At 56.7% G+C, this 13,148-nt stretch overlaps 4 protein-coding genes across 4 annotated transcripts; 1 reads left to right on the plus strand and 3 right to left on the minus strand.

Moving 5' to 3' along the window:
• Positions 1–1,113: 1,113 nt before the first annotated feature.
• On the minus strand, positions 1,114–3,071 carry MFIFM68171_06146 (uncharacterized protein; the record flags this gene model as incomplete). The annotated part of the gene is made up of 2 exons (XM_071061566.1): positions 1,114–2,866; positions 3,040–3,071. 2 exons carry the CDS (start codon positions 3,069–3,071, stop codon positions 1,114–1,116), a joined length of 1,785 nt encoding a protein of 594 aa, XP_070917667.1.
• Positions 3,072–4,989: 1,918 nt separating this feature from the next.
• MFIFM68171_06147 (uncharacterized protein) lies at positions 4,990–7,428 on the minus strand (the record flags this gene model as incomplete). Its single annotated transcript, XM_071061567.1, has 1 exon — positions 4,990–7,428. One exon carries the CDS (start codon positions 7,426–7,428, stop codon positions 4,990–4,992), a length of 2,439 nt encoding a protein of 812 aa, XP_070917668.1.
• Positions 7,429–8,401: 973 nt separating this feature from the next.
• MFIFM68171_06148 (uncharacterized protein) lies at positions 8,402–9,877 on the plus strand (the record flags this gene model as incomplete). The annotated part of the gene is made up of 1 exon (XM_071061568.1): positions 8,402–9,877. One exon carries the CDS (start codon positions 8,402–8,404, stop codon positions 9,875–9,877), a length of 1,476 nt encoding a protein of 491 aa, XP_070917669.1.
• Positions 9,878–10,782: 905 nt separating this feature from the next.
• On the minus strand, positions 10,783–11,777 carry tbp1 (TATA-binding protein (TBP); the record flags this gene model as incomplete). The annotated part of the gene is made up of 4 exons (XM_071061569.1): positions 10,783–10,799; positions 10,855–11,281; positions 11,400–11,475; positions 11,530–11,777. The coding sequence occupies 4 exons, from the start codon at positions 11,775–11,777 to the stop codon at positions 10,783–10,785; spliced, it is 768 nt and encodes a 255-aa protein (XP_070917670.1).
• Between the last annotated feature and the right edge of the window lie 1,371 nt (positions 11,778–13,148).

Genomic DNA, 13,148 nt, shown 5'->3' on the forward strand with positions numbered 1-13,148 from the left:
TGCTCCTTGATTGAGCTCGGGGCCGAGAGCCGGCGTGTGGGGATGGCGGCATCTGGCCACTTGATGGTTGATGCGTACCTCAAACCGCCACACGCAAAAAGAATGCAGTGCAAGCTTAGAAGTCTCGTTGAGACTAGTGCGCAGCCCGATAACGTAAATCGATGAATGACCTCAACATAGGATTCTTGATACCGGCATTCGGTTCTGAACCAAGCGCTTGCTTCGCAAGTCTGATAATTTCGATGTTGAAGCCCGTTAAGGCTGCATGTCTGTGGAGAGTGGGTACCCCGGATACAATTCGGTGCACGGTCCTACTTGTTCCTGTAAAAGCAAGCTTCGCTAGTGCGAAACGCTGAAAATCCTTCCGTCGAAGCTCCGTTCAGCGGCAGATCCTGCGCAGGGGCCAGTTCGCACTAACAGGCCGCTGATGCAGTGCCCGACAATAAGATCTAGGACCGCTTGAACAACTGACGCTCAGTACTATTTAGACATGGCCACTCTGCTGGCCAGTCCCAAGCCACTTCCGCGTTTAGGACCACTAGGAATATCCCCGCGAAAATGATGAGGGAAGAATTCGACGGTGTAAACCGCCCGAAATACCAAGTCCGTCCATCCCGCGCTCTATCGAGGGAACATACACACAAGGCGGTACTCACATACCGATCCTTCCCACTCATAATGAGTGGGGGGAACTTGTCCCCAGGGGCCGGGGGCTGGAACTCGCTGGGACCCCATTTCATTTAGCACCATGAGTAAGGCCGTCCGGGCCATTGCTCCTTAGACAGGACACATATTTCCAGACTTCTTTCCTATACTTGTTGCTAGCTCAATTTGAGTGCTTTTCTTGCGTACAAAGCAGTTCCCCTCTGACCAGAGGGAGCTCTATCTGCACATGTCATTTTGACCTAGTTTGGGCTGCAGGGACCCGATTTGTTGGTGTCACCTGGCCTTGTCCGTCCTGTCTTGCACCTTGTCTGTCCGGCAGCAGGCCGTCTTTACCCTCCCCTGTTTTTATGAGTATGTGGGTGTAGATGTGTGTTTCTGTACCATTTCAATAGCCACGTCAGGAACTCCTCATCCTTGATACGGACCCCTTCTACCGTACCCTCAGCCCTACCCTTGCATCTGCGGCAGCGGATTGTTGTGGACTAAACACCCGACACACTCACAGCTATCCCCGCACGGACACGATACCAGATCCCCCCCACAGATCCCCCACATGGGAAGGTCGACAAAGCAATAATCCGTCGTCGACAGCGCCTCCTCTTCCCGTCCCGATGTGCCATCGCTCGGCGTCTGCGCATCCAGCGGCGAGTCGGGCCCCGCAGCCGGTGTTGGTGTCTGCCTTGCCCCTCCATTAAGATCCGCGGGTCTGGTCTCAGGGATGGGTCCGGCGATAGGACTGTTGCTACTGCTCCCACTGACGCTGCCGTTGTTGGTGCGCGCACGGTAAGCGTCGTTGACGTACTGGTACATCTGGGCGTTGAACGGATGAGCCAGGCAGCCGATGCACTGACAACCTTCGCCGCAGCTGCACTGGTGGCTGGCGACGACGTCCCCCGTGTCTCCATTGGTAGCAGGGAGTACGGGCGTGCCCATGGCCCCGCTCGTCCGTGATACGACCTGCTGCCATATTGCCGGGTTGATGGGCTGTTGCCAGGAGCCGTAGTCGGCAGGATAAGTCAAAACCGTCGGATACTGGAATGAGCCGTCCTGAGGTTTGATGTTTACCGGAGTTTGAAACTGTGCCATATATGGTTGTCCATACCCCTGCTGGGGCGCCGACACAATGTTTGGGCTTGCCGGAGGGTGTTCCTTTGCCTCGTTACAACAACAGCTACCGCCCCCGGATGTGGTACCATTAGCCTTCATATTCACCGGAGGTTGAGCCTGGGGTATGTACGATTGTCCGTATCCCTGCTGGGATACCGGCATGATGAGGGAAACTGGGGGAGCTGCTTTGCTGCTACAGCAGCTGCCGGCCCCAGATGTGCCGCCATTGACCTTGGCGACAGCCGGCGATTGTACGTGCGGTACATACGGCTGTCCGTATCCATGTTGGGGCGTTGTAACGTTGTTTGGAGGCTCCTCTGGCTTGTTGCTGCAACAGCCGCCATCCCCGGACGTGCTTCCGTTAGCCTTGGGCAACAGAGACGGACTTAGCACTGCCGGATGTGAGGGTATGCTGACAGATGGCGATGCATGGTTTCCATGCGGGAAAGGCGGAGGCGGCATCAGGGGACTAAAACCATTCGGAGTCCTGACGAATCCACTATCCTCCATCTTGATCCCATGGTGAAGCTGAGCCGAAGGAGCATATTGGAAGCCCACGCTGTAGGGCATTGGTGTGCCATAGCTCGGGCTTTGCGGAACTGCATATGGGCTACCGGGTCCGGCGGGCACTAGTCCGGTTCGATGCCCGAACCCGTTCAGGTCGTGCGGTGACGTCTGGTCTTCACTGTCCACCATAGCCATCCCGTTCGCGGACCCGTTGCTATCCGGCATCGCGATCCAGTTGAGAGAGCCAGGGTCCATTCTTTCTAGGTTAGTAGCATCGAAAGACTGCTTCCGAGTGCGAGTTTTGGAAGCAGAGCCCGACTTGGCAACGCGGAACGAGGGTCGCGAGGGTGAAGAGGTCTCGGCTGGAGAATGCTCTTCGGTACTGCACGCCTCAGTTGTGGCTTCCGAAGGGCATGCACACTTTTGCTTTTTCGGTATCGCGACTCGTACACTGCCACAGGCACAAGGCCGGGCGGGCGGGCATGGGCAGGTACTCAGAGGCCGGCCAGGTTTCCGGACAGGGACCATGACCCGCTCGTTGAAGTGATTGCATTTTGTCGAACGGTGGCCACGAATGCATGGCGCACTATGGTACCAAGGGGATCAGCAAACGGGATAATACGTCGCGCCGGGGATTCTGCGAAACGACACCCGTCCGGCCTGCAGTCGCTGGAGTAGCGTGGTCAAAGGGGGGAGGCGGGGGGAGGGAGGAGTTTAGGGCATGTGCAAAGACGGAGTCGACGGAAAGATAAGACGTACCAGGCCATCTTCTGGCCGTTTATGATAGGCATCTTGATGGTTTCAGAGCCACTCCGCATGCGACAAGGAGTAATCACGAGATACTGCGCCAGTCCCGGACGTAGTCGGTGCTGGACAAAGAGCGGTGATGGCTATGCGGTAAGCCGGGGGGACTGCTGATCTTGCGGCTCATACCAACTCGGCGCCGCCGAGACAAGTTGACGAGCAGGATAGAGGGCGTTTCTGCTGATGTGCGGCTCACACCAAAGAAATCGGGCGTCCAGACGGGGGTCGATGGAAGCTGTTTGTGTGCGGCCAAGCAGTGCGGCAAATTTGGATGGCGATGTCCGATTATGTCGTGCATACACCCCTTCGCAAGAAATATAAGAGATGACCAATCCCCCCCCGAGTGACAAAGTTATATGCTGTGGGCGGTACCAACTCTGAGAAAGTCTCAACTGCGGAGCACACCACGGAGAGCGAACCTGCAGATCTGCGTCGATTTACAGAACTGCGGCGAGCCGATCGCCCGGTAATCGAGGGCCAACAAGACAATTCAGAAGCGGCTCAAGTCTGGTAATGCTTCACCGACACAGGGCTGTCAAGGCTGAACGGAGTGGTCCCTGATGAGGACGACGAAAGGCCTGGGCCCGGCGGTTGCATGTCCCGGTGTGGGAATTTGAAAGAGGCTGTCGAATGGTAGTCGACGGCAAAGAAGTAAGGCCGACGAGCAGATTCTAGATCACGTCTGGTCAAGCCAAACCGGCGGTGTCTTTGTGCGGCGTGAGTCGGAGTGAAGGATGGTAGTTGCCGGCGGGAATCAAGAGGCAATGTTTCACTGCCTTGGGGACCAGAGGCAGTGCCGCAAAGTGTGACGAGGTTTGGTTGTCCCTGGTTGTCCTGTCGGGGAAGAAGCACGGGCGGAGGGGTTTGTTTGACTGTTGGATGTTGGAGCCGGACCACAACGAGCACGGCCAGCAACAGTGACCGAGCTGCCCCGGACAATTCGCGGGAGCAGTCTTGCTCAATCTCTGTTCAAAAAGCGAGATGCGTCAACGCCTTTCGGCGAGAGAGACCAAGAGTGTGCGTGATACTTGGGATCCAGGACCAGGGCGCTTTCCCTGGTTCGGCCCTGGGCAAATGGTGCATGCATGCAGAAGAGTGGGCAGGTGGGGTGCGGCGGTTTGGGTGGCCCGAGGAACTGAGCAAGTTTCCATTGGCTGCAACGAGAGTTCAGGGAACTGTTGGGCGGTCTGACAGGTGTGCCGCATCCGAGCTGTGGCTGTCGGCGCGGGATGGCTCGCGTGGCCGAGACTCATTGCCTGGGAGCCATACGTAACCCTAACCCCGCTACGCATGCCCCCAAGAAGAGATGTCGAAAGCTCCATGGCCTGGGCATGGCGAATGTCCCCATGTCTCTGCATCTCGGCGAACCCTTTCGCTAACTTGGCTGCAGCTCTCTGTTGTGTATGCAGTACGTGCGGTATGTGCAGGATGTGCAAGTACCCTGAAGGAACGTCTGGATGCAGGGGCCTTCCCTACGTGCGTACCCCAGTTGAGTAGGTCAATAGGGAGTTAGAAATCCTGGGGTATACTAGGCCCATCTTAACCCGCCCTTTCATTTAGTCGTGGCATTGGAATGTTCTTCTCTTTTTGGCTAAGCCCGCACGCGGGATGTCGGCCTGTTGGATGACACAAGTCAACGCCTATAGTGCCGCCAACCCTCACCATCCAAGACATATCCCCGCCCCGAGCCCGTGGATAGAGTGATGCAGCTGAGCTCGCTTGAGACGCCGAGGCAGCTCGGAATGATACACAAAAACTATGGATGGGCGAGTAGACAACGCTGCCGACAAGCTTGACACGACCGACACGACCGACGCAGCCAATACTACCTTATTCTCTCCCCCCCTCCCCCCCCCCCCCCTCTCTCGGCTCTCGGCTTGAAGACTAATTATCCCCACGACTATTCTAGGCCCCCGCGTCTGAATCCGAGTCCGCAAACATGTCCATGGCGCGCATCCGTTTCCTAGACGGCGCGGGTTTTGATGCTGACATCTGGAAGCTCCCGACCGGTTTTGTCTCCTGCTTGACCAGTAATTGCGCTGGCGTCTCATCCGGCTTCCCCGCCGTGTCCTCCTTGAACCCCTCATCAGGTTCGCCATCAAGATCCAAATCGGAGAACATCTCATCCAGCCCGGACACGTATTGCAAGGGAGTAGAATGGATCTCTCCACCAGCGTCGTCCGTCTCCAAAAGCTTCCCCACGTAATCGTCTGCCGAGTCTTGGTCTATGGACGGCTTCATTGAGACCGGCAAGAACCCGTTCTCGGAATCTCGATCGACGGCGGCAGTCTCGACCGTCTTCCACCGCCCCGTCTTCCGTTCCATCTCGGCGCCGTTGGCCTGCTTTTGGAGCAGCGGCGGGTTCTCAAAACTCCTGACGAAGAATTCGTACGTTTCAACCGGGAAAACGCACCAACCCTCCCAGAGACTCAGCACGAGCCCCACACTCCGCTTCCACTTTTCTGCTCGTAACCGGCCCCAGTTCAGCTTGTCCGCCATCATGCCAAGCATCTCAAAGGTCTTGCGGCGTCGGAGCGCCGCCTCGAACAACTGCCGGTAGCGCCAGGCGTGACGGATTCCGCTGGTGGATGAGGACGACAAGATGTCGCTAACCACGTAGAGACTGAGTAGCCGTGATGCACTGATGTCGGGTGCATCCGAGTGGCCTTTGTCCTCTAACGCAGGCGAAGCGTCGCGCGAATCTTCGCCCTTGCCCTCCTTCTCTTTCCCTTCTGGCTTGTAGTCCGGATTCGCCAGAGTGTAGGCGAATGGGAACTCGATATTGGAGACAATCATGTCTACGATCTCGTCAGCGCCTCGGCTGGCGTGCGTAATCGCGAATGCGGTGATCCGCGCAATATCGCCTTTCCTAATCCTGGACAATGTCGTTGGTAGACGAGCAAGAAGATGGGCTAGCTTGAACTTTTCGATGGGATTGAGGAATGTGTCCTCCGGATCGTTGGGCTCGCCCTGCCGAGCCTGCTCATCATCAAACTCGTCGTCCTCGGACGAGTCGTACTCGGATTCCGAGACGAACTCGTCGACGGCAGTCGTATACTCATACGCCAGCCTGTGCTCAGGTACTCTCCAGGCGTGGCTTCCTTCAAAGAGAGGGATATACTCGGCCTTGCCCCTTTTGGGTTGTGAACCAGTTACAATCTCCCAGAGCCTCCAGCGATACCAGATTCCGCCTTCACTGCGGGCATCCCATATCCATGCCCACTTCTCTTCTCGCTGGACGTCTGGGCGGGACATGAGCAGCGCCTCAAACTCTGGCCCGTGTTCTAGTACCGACTCTACAACCTTGTGAATCATGCGGAGCTGTTTAATGTCGCGCGGAGGCTGGATCGGGACGTGGAGGATACCGGCCCTGTTGAGCGGGCCGCCTATAGGAGGGCCGTATGATGTTGGGGGCGCGTACGCCCGGCCATGGCCCATGGGACGATAAGCCGGGTTTCCTGGGCCTTCACCAACCTTCCTAGCACCAAACGGGTGCGAGATGGTTGTTGCCGAAGACAGAGTAGTCAAGCTCGATGATATGGCGGCCGAGGAGAGGTGTCTGTGTAGAGAGAGAAAGAAACCGAAGCCAAGATAGCGGTTTTGCAAAGTGCTCACAGCATTATCAATCTCGGTCGCCGGTGTTTCCTTGGATAGTGTAACGATCGCCGCGAGTGACTTTCGCTCGGTCCCGATCGGGCCAGAAGGGGGCGTGATCTTGACGTTCTCAACGGTCAAATTGGGGGGCATGAGGGCCTTGATGACCGCAGGCGATGTGCCGGGCGGCAGGTTTGCTAGACGCAGTGTCGGCTTGGATGTTGCCTTCTCTTCTGCTCTGTCGGCGGTTGTGGCGTCTCCCTCGTCGTCGCTAGCGTCAAACGCCTTGGAGACGGCCAGAGAGGACGAATCTCGTTCTTGAAACCCTAGTCTCCCGCGTCCCTCGTCCGAGTCTCGCTGAAAACCATCGTACGATCTCTTCTTCCCGAACGATGGCGGCGCGGGCCCGAGGCTGCCTGGGCCACTCTTCATTGAAGAGCCCGAGGGAACGCCAAAGTGTCTCTTGCCCGTGCCTCCTCCAAAGGGTGCCTGGCTGCCGAAGACGGACCGCTCGAACGGGCCGGAGCCAAATCTCGAGGGCGCTGGCCTCGATGCCTGAAAAGATTCATCGCCATCATCGTGTGCAAAGCTCTTGACAAAGTCGTCGTAGACGGCGGCTGTTTCTGCTGCTTCCCTTCGACGCTTCGCCTCGGCCTCAGCCTTTTGCCGCTCGAATGCCGATTGCTTGCCTGGTTTCTGGAGCTTCGCCTCGACATCAGGGAACTCGGCAATCTTCTTGGTCGACGACATCTTTAGGGATGCGCATGTATCGGCTACGCATATCGGGTGCCGTGCCTGGCGTGAGCTTGCCGCTATCAATTACCAGGAGTTGACGTGTTGTGGTTGTGATCGAGGTTGAGTCCAGGTCGCGAGGATTGGTCCGTGCGCTAACGATACCATTGCCACTTACTCCTTCTCGGGTTATCACGTCTGACCGAGATATGCTCTGCTTTTCAATTTTCATTTTGGTATCCTGAAACACCTTAGCCTCAACTGGGGTTACCTGCCGGCCAGTGACAAGAACGCGCGACGCTCTTGCTCTCCGATAGGAAGTATCAAAGATTCTCGCTTGCAGCGGGACGCCATCTGGACAGCAGCTGTTCACAGCTGAAACGGACGGTCTAAGTGAAACTGGCGAGCCTAGAGGAATCCCTGGCCATTCCGAGGCATCTAGGACTCTTTAGCCCAGATGCGGACGGGCTGCTTCAAAAAAGGTGGCTGTCGTCCTTTGCAAATCGAAAATGCACAGCTTCCCGCCTGCAACTTTTCACCTAGAGGAACCGACGGGACCTGCAATTTGCCCGGGGCGAGCCTAGGGGCGTACCGAAATGGCTTCTGTCACTGGCTCTATGCCTACACTCCTACGCTTCCCTCTTTCCACGACTCGAGGTAACTGGATTTTCCCCGCGTCTGAACCCCGAGGTCGGGGATGCGCGACGATCTGTCTTCCATCCCATTCCCTAAAGATGATACCTTCTCCACCCGCTCATCAGCCCTATTTAAAGTGCGCATGTGCTCGCGTTTCGTGTCGGGCCTACGCAGCAGACAAGCGTCCACGTTGCGTTGGGCCTCCAAACTGGGAAACCCAAACACAAGGGACCAACAGCTGGCCTCGCACACGGCCGGGTGTCACGACCCTGGACTGAAACCCTAAACTTTGTTTGCTGGCTTTGCCTCTTTGCGTTGAAACCTTTGCTTGTTTTTCCGCTTCCGCTTGTCTAAAATGACTGCTTCCCCTCCGCTTCTTCCCACGCAACCCGAACCTTTCTCCCTTCCATCCTCCATCCTCATCATCGGTTCGGGAGTTTTTGGCCTCAGCACAGCATTGGCCCTCTCCCGTCGTGATGCCTTTGCTCATTGTTCCATAACCGTCGTCGACAGGTCGGACCCGCTCCAGCCTGGTGCGTTCCCTGCACCCGACGCTGCTAGCACCGACACCAGCCGCATCATCAGGGCAGACTACGCTGACCCAGCGTACGCTGCCCTTGGTGACGAGGCTCAATGGGAATGGCGTAAGCAAGACAAACCTCACGATCTTGGTGCCCAAGGACGCTACCATGAGACTGGTCTAATCCTTGTTGGCGACGCTACGCCCCCTCCACCAGCCGCAGCCCCGGCGGGCAAGGCCCCCGAGCCCAAGCGGACTGGCATGGACTATGCTCGCGAAAGTTGGGCCAACATCTTGTCTCTGGCGTCCAAAGACCCCACGCTCTCGTCCCGCATCCGAGAGCTTCCCAACCCCGATGCTGTCCGGGACGCTCTGGGAACAGGTGGCAGTTCCGGGTCATGGGGGTACATCAACGGGAATAGCGGCTGGGCCAACGCCAGCGCATCGATGGCATGGCTCCTTGACATGGTTCAGCAAACCAGGGGTGTGGGGTTTGTCACCGGAACGGTTGTTTCGTTGGAGCACGACGAGACCACTGTCACTGGTGCCAAGCTCTCTGACGGCCGTGTCTTGTCCGCCGACCTCGTCGTCGCCGCGGCGGGAGCATGGACGGGAAGCCTAGTTGACCTTGCGGGGCAAGCAACTGCCACAGGTCAGGTCATGGGCTACGTGGACATCACCGAAGCCGAGCAGGAGAGACTGGGCAGCATGCCCGTCATCCTCAACCTCTCAACCGGCCTATTCATTATCCCTCCCGCAGACCGCGTCCTCAAAGTCGCCCGACACGCCTACGGCTACATCAACCCAGTCACACTTGGCACGGCACCACTGCCCTTGAGCCCGCAATTAGCGAGCAGTCCTTCAGCAACTCCCGTCTCGGTCCCACGGACTCACCTCACCGACCCCACCCTCTCCGTCCCCACCGAGGGTGCAGACGATCTCCGCCGCGCGCTGCGCGAGATGATCCCCTGGCCCGAGCTCCGAAACCGCCCTTTCTCCAAGACTCGTCTCTGTTGGTACTCGGACACGCCGACCGCCGACTTTCTGATCGACTACCATCCAAATTGGCGCGGTCTGTTCGTCGCCACTGGTGACAGCGGACATGCGTTCAAATTCCTGCCCGTCATCGGCGAAAAAATCACGAACTGTATTATGCGCAACTGCCCGCCTCAGTTCAGAGGCAAGTGGAATTGGAAAGAGACGTCCGGGTCACTCGTTCTCACGGAAGACGGGAGCAGAGGCGGCACGCCCGGCCTTGTCCTGGCGGACGAGCTGGTTAAGGCCGTGGATGTGCTCCCTGCGACAAATTGAGAGGTGGACTACGGGCGTCTACCAAACAGGAGGAGTGGAGGACGGACATCACCAAGGAGGTAAGCTCACGATGTCACATGGTTCACGAATAACGCGGGAGTTTTAGGTCAATAGATGATGGTATTGATGGCAGCAAAAACCACGGCTGAAAATGCCAGGAGTTCCTCCCAAGAGCAGGGCACCCAGTGAAGATCATGTCTCATGGGGTGTCATAAATGCTGCAAGGGGATATGCCGGAAGCGCAGATGAAAGCCTACGCCCACCATCATCCTCTGCCAGGCGGTCATGACTGTTATTGATCATGCCTCGCCGGTTATTTTTTTTGGTTTTTGTTTTCCTCACAATGGCCTCCGTCGTCCTCCGCGAAAGTCTGCTTCCCATTGTGCATGCTTCGGCAACCAATGAGTTGGGCAGCCCTTCTGTTGCAGACCATCTGCTCTTCGTAAACTCTCCGCTTCTGACCTCTCATCTTCAGCTGCTCGGGCCGCTGAGCGGGCGACCGAGCGCTCATTAGGACGGTCGGTAGGCATCCAGTGATTTTCCATCTGCCGCCGCCGTGCGCAATTTCTATCGTAATATAGCCAGGCGCGCTCCCTCTCCTCCCATCTCGATCCGCGCGCGGGGAAAGAAATGTGCTAAACCCCAGGTTTAAGTGTCTTCCTCCTGAACGCCGGTGCAATGCTGATGAATGTGACAAGACGCGAAACAATGATACATCTGGCCGAGAACGCCAGCTCTCTGAGCGTTGTCGGTCGGGCTTTTTTGGGGTATGATTTTTTTTGTCGTGAAATCATGACCGAAAGGTTTTGGGTGGGGGTGTAGTGTACAAGTCGTCAACAAGTTAAAAGGTAGGGGGTAATGGCGAGCAAGGTCTGCTCCTGCTGTTTGCCAGATACGTCACGGGTTTAAACCTTGCGGAAATCTGAGCAAGTGGGTTAGTTGCAATGTACATGACGCAAAAGTGTGCCTCAACCAACCTTGCAGCACAGGGTAGATCATCTCGAACGCCTGGTAGATCTCCTCACGGACCTTGGCACCGGTGAGAACAATCTTGCCGCTTACGAAGATGAGGAGGACAATCTTGGGCTTGATCATGCGGTAGATGAGACCCGGGAACAACTCGGGCTCGTACGAGCTGAAGTTGTGATGCTTGGAAGCGAGGCCCTCCAAACGGATGGGGAACTTGATGTCGCAAGACCCGACGATGTTCTGGATCTTGAAGTCGGTGAACTTGGCGTTGAAGCCGAGCTTCTGGATGATGCGGGCGTACTTGCGCGAAGCAAGCTTCGAGTCATCCTCCGACTTGGCACCCGTTACAACCATCTTGCCACTCGCGAAGATGAGGGCAGTGGTCTTCGGCTCGCGGATACGCATAATCACAGCGGCGAAACGCTTGGGGTTGTACTGTTCCCTGTCAGGACTGCCTGGCAAAAAAATTTGCGGTTGAAAACAGAAACCATGAGCGCCTCCTCACCTCTCATAGAGAGAAGAGGGGGTACCTGGTCTCTGGTTCAACACGTACCTCCGCATTGCGGGCATGCAACGCAATCGTCTTCAGGTCCAGACGGCAGTCCAAGTTGACCGTAGCGACGATGTTCCTGGATGGGTCAGCCCACAGCCTCAATAATACTGAGTGCTAGAGGTTTTCCTACTGGAGCGTGGGAGTGATGCCACTTGGGCCAGTATTTCCTCCAGCTCCCGGCGTCGCAGCGGGGGTTGCGGGAGTCACCCCAGTACCGTTTGTGGCTTGAACGCCCTGCTGCTGAGCGCCGTTGGTTGCGAATCCATTGCCCTGCGGATGTGTGATCTCGCTGGCGCCACCAGGGAACGAGAGCGAGCCAGGCGCAGTGAACGCCTTGGCCTGCGCCGCGTTCGAAGGATGAGTTTGGATGGCTTCCATTGTGCAAGAAAGTAAAACCAAGCGACTCGAAATTTTTTTTTTTCGATTTTGCTTGCGCGAACAGATCTACAGGGCAAAATCGATTAGCATCCGATGAGAGCGAGGCTAGGGAAATCGCAATGTTTGGTGATGCAAAATCCACCTCGCCACTGCAAAGTCGGCGATGATAGTGGAAGGGAAGTTGAGGCGAATTTATACATGGGGGGAATTTGGCTGTTGGCCCGTGCGTCACACAACAATCGCTGCGGAAACCATCGATGTGCAAGTGAATTGCTGAAGCCAGAGGCGATGTGGCAACAGAGGGAAAAAAAAATAATTGAAAGGGAAAGGGATCATACCAGGTGCGGGAGATGAACAAGTTAATGTGTCCCCCTTGACTGCTGTTCGTCTGCAAACACGCTCGAGGACGGTCGCGATCTCTCGATCAACGACTCGGCTGGAACTTATATAGAACCTTTGCCGACGAAACCGCTGTGCTCGATTGCGACCGACGAGAGTACGTCCGAAGAGGATGCCTCGTCGATGATGGCAGGTTCAAGATCGGGGCGAGTCGGTAACACACGCAGTGGACGATGGCTGCCCACAAACTTTCAACTCACGGCAGGGAGACTGGTCTTCGTCGGGAAGAACTAGCAAAGTGCACTGTGGCCTGTGCAAACTGATCTTTTATTACCCTCGACGATTAAAAGGGTCGACCGTGACAGACGCCGGGTTCCTTTTGGAGGTCGGGTTCCTTGGGAGGTCAAAGGGCGCCACGAAGGACGGTATTGACGGGAAGCCCTTGTCCGGAACGAGGGAGCGATCGCCTGTCGGTCGACAGATAAATCCTCTTTTTCCTAAATGAGAGATGCGCCCACACAACGCAGGTTTCGAGGTAGAAAGTTTAAATGCACGACAGCAACAGGCGAGGCTGAGCTGTTGTGGTTGAAGGCGGAGCTTCGGTGAGAGGTGAAGGGGGGTGTGTGGAGACAGAAATGTGGCCGAAGGCGAGTAACAACGGCCGGTCGGGACTTCCGCGCGCGGGAGCTCAAAACAAATGAGTTTGAAGGGGGCGCGGGGCTTCTTATAATTTTTGCCCAGGAAGCGCACTGATGCCTGAGGCAGCAGCGCTAATATTGTGGCGACGGGTCCCCCTGCCTTTGATGTTTTGGGATGCGTGCTAGGGAGGCCTGCGGCGAATCAGAAACCAGGAGGCCCAAATTTTATCTCTTTTTCTTTCCCAATCCGACCGCTCTCTGTGCCCGCCTCCTGAGCAAAGCCCCATGCAATCAGCCCCGAAGTACCGGTACCTCGGTGCTCCAGGCAAAGCCAGTGCGTTCAAGCATTCAGGCCGTCGGGGGATCTGTGACACCACCAGCCATTCTGATCGCT

Source organism: Madurella fahalii, assembly GCF_045866475.1.
Source record: "Madurella fahalii IFM 68171 DNA, scaffold_3, whole genome shotgun sequence".
Lineage (NCBI taxonomy): Eukaryota > Fungi > Ascomycota > Sordariomycetes > Sordariales > Madurella > Madurella fahalii.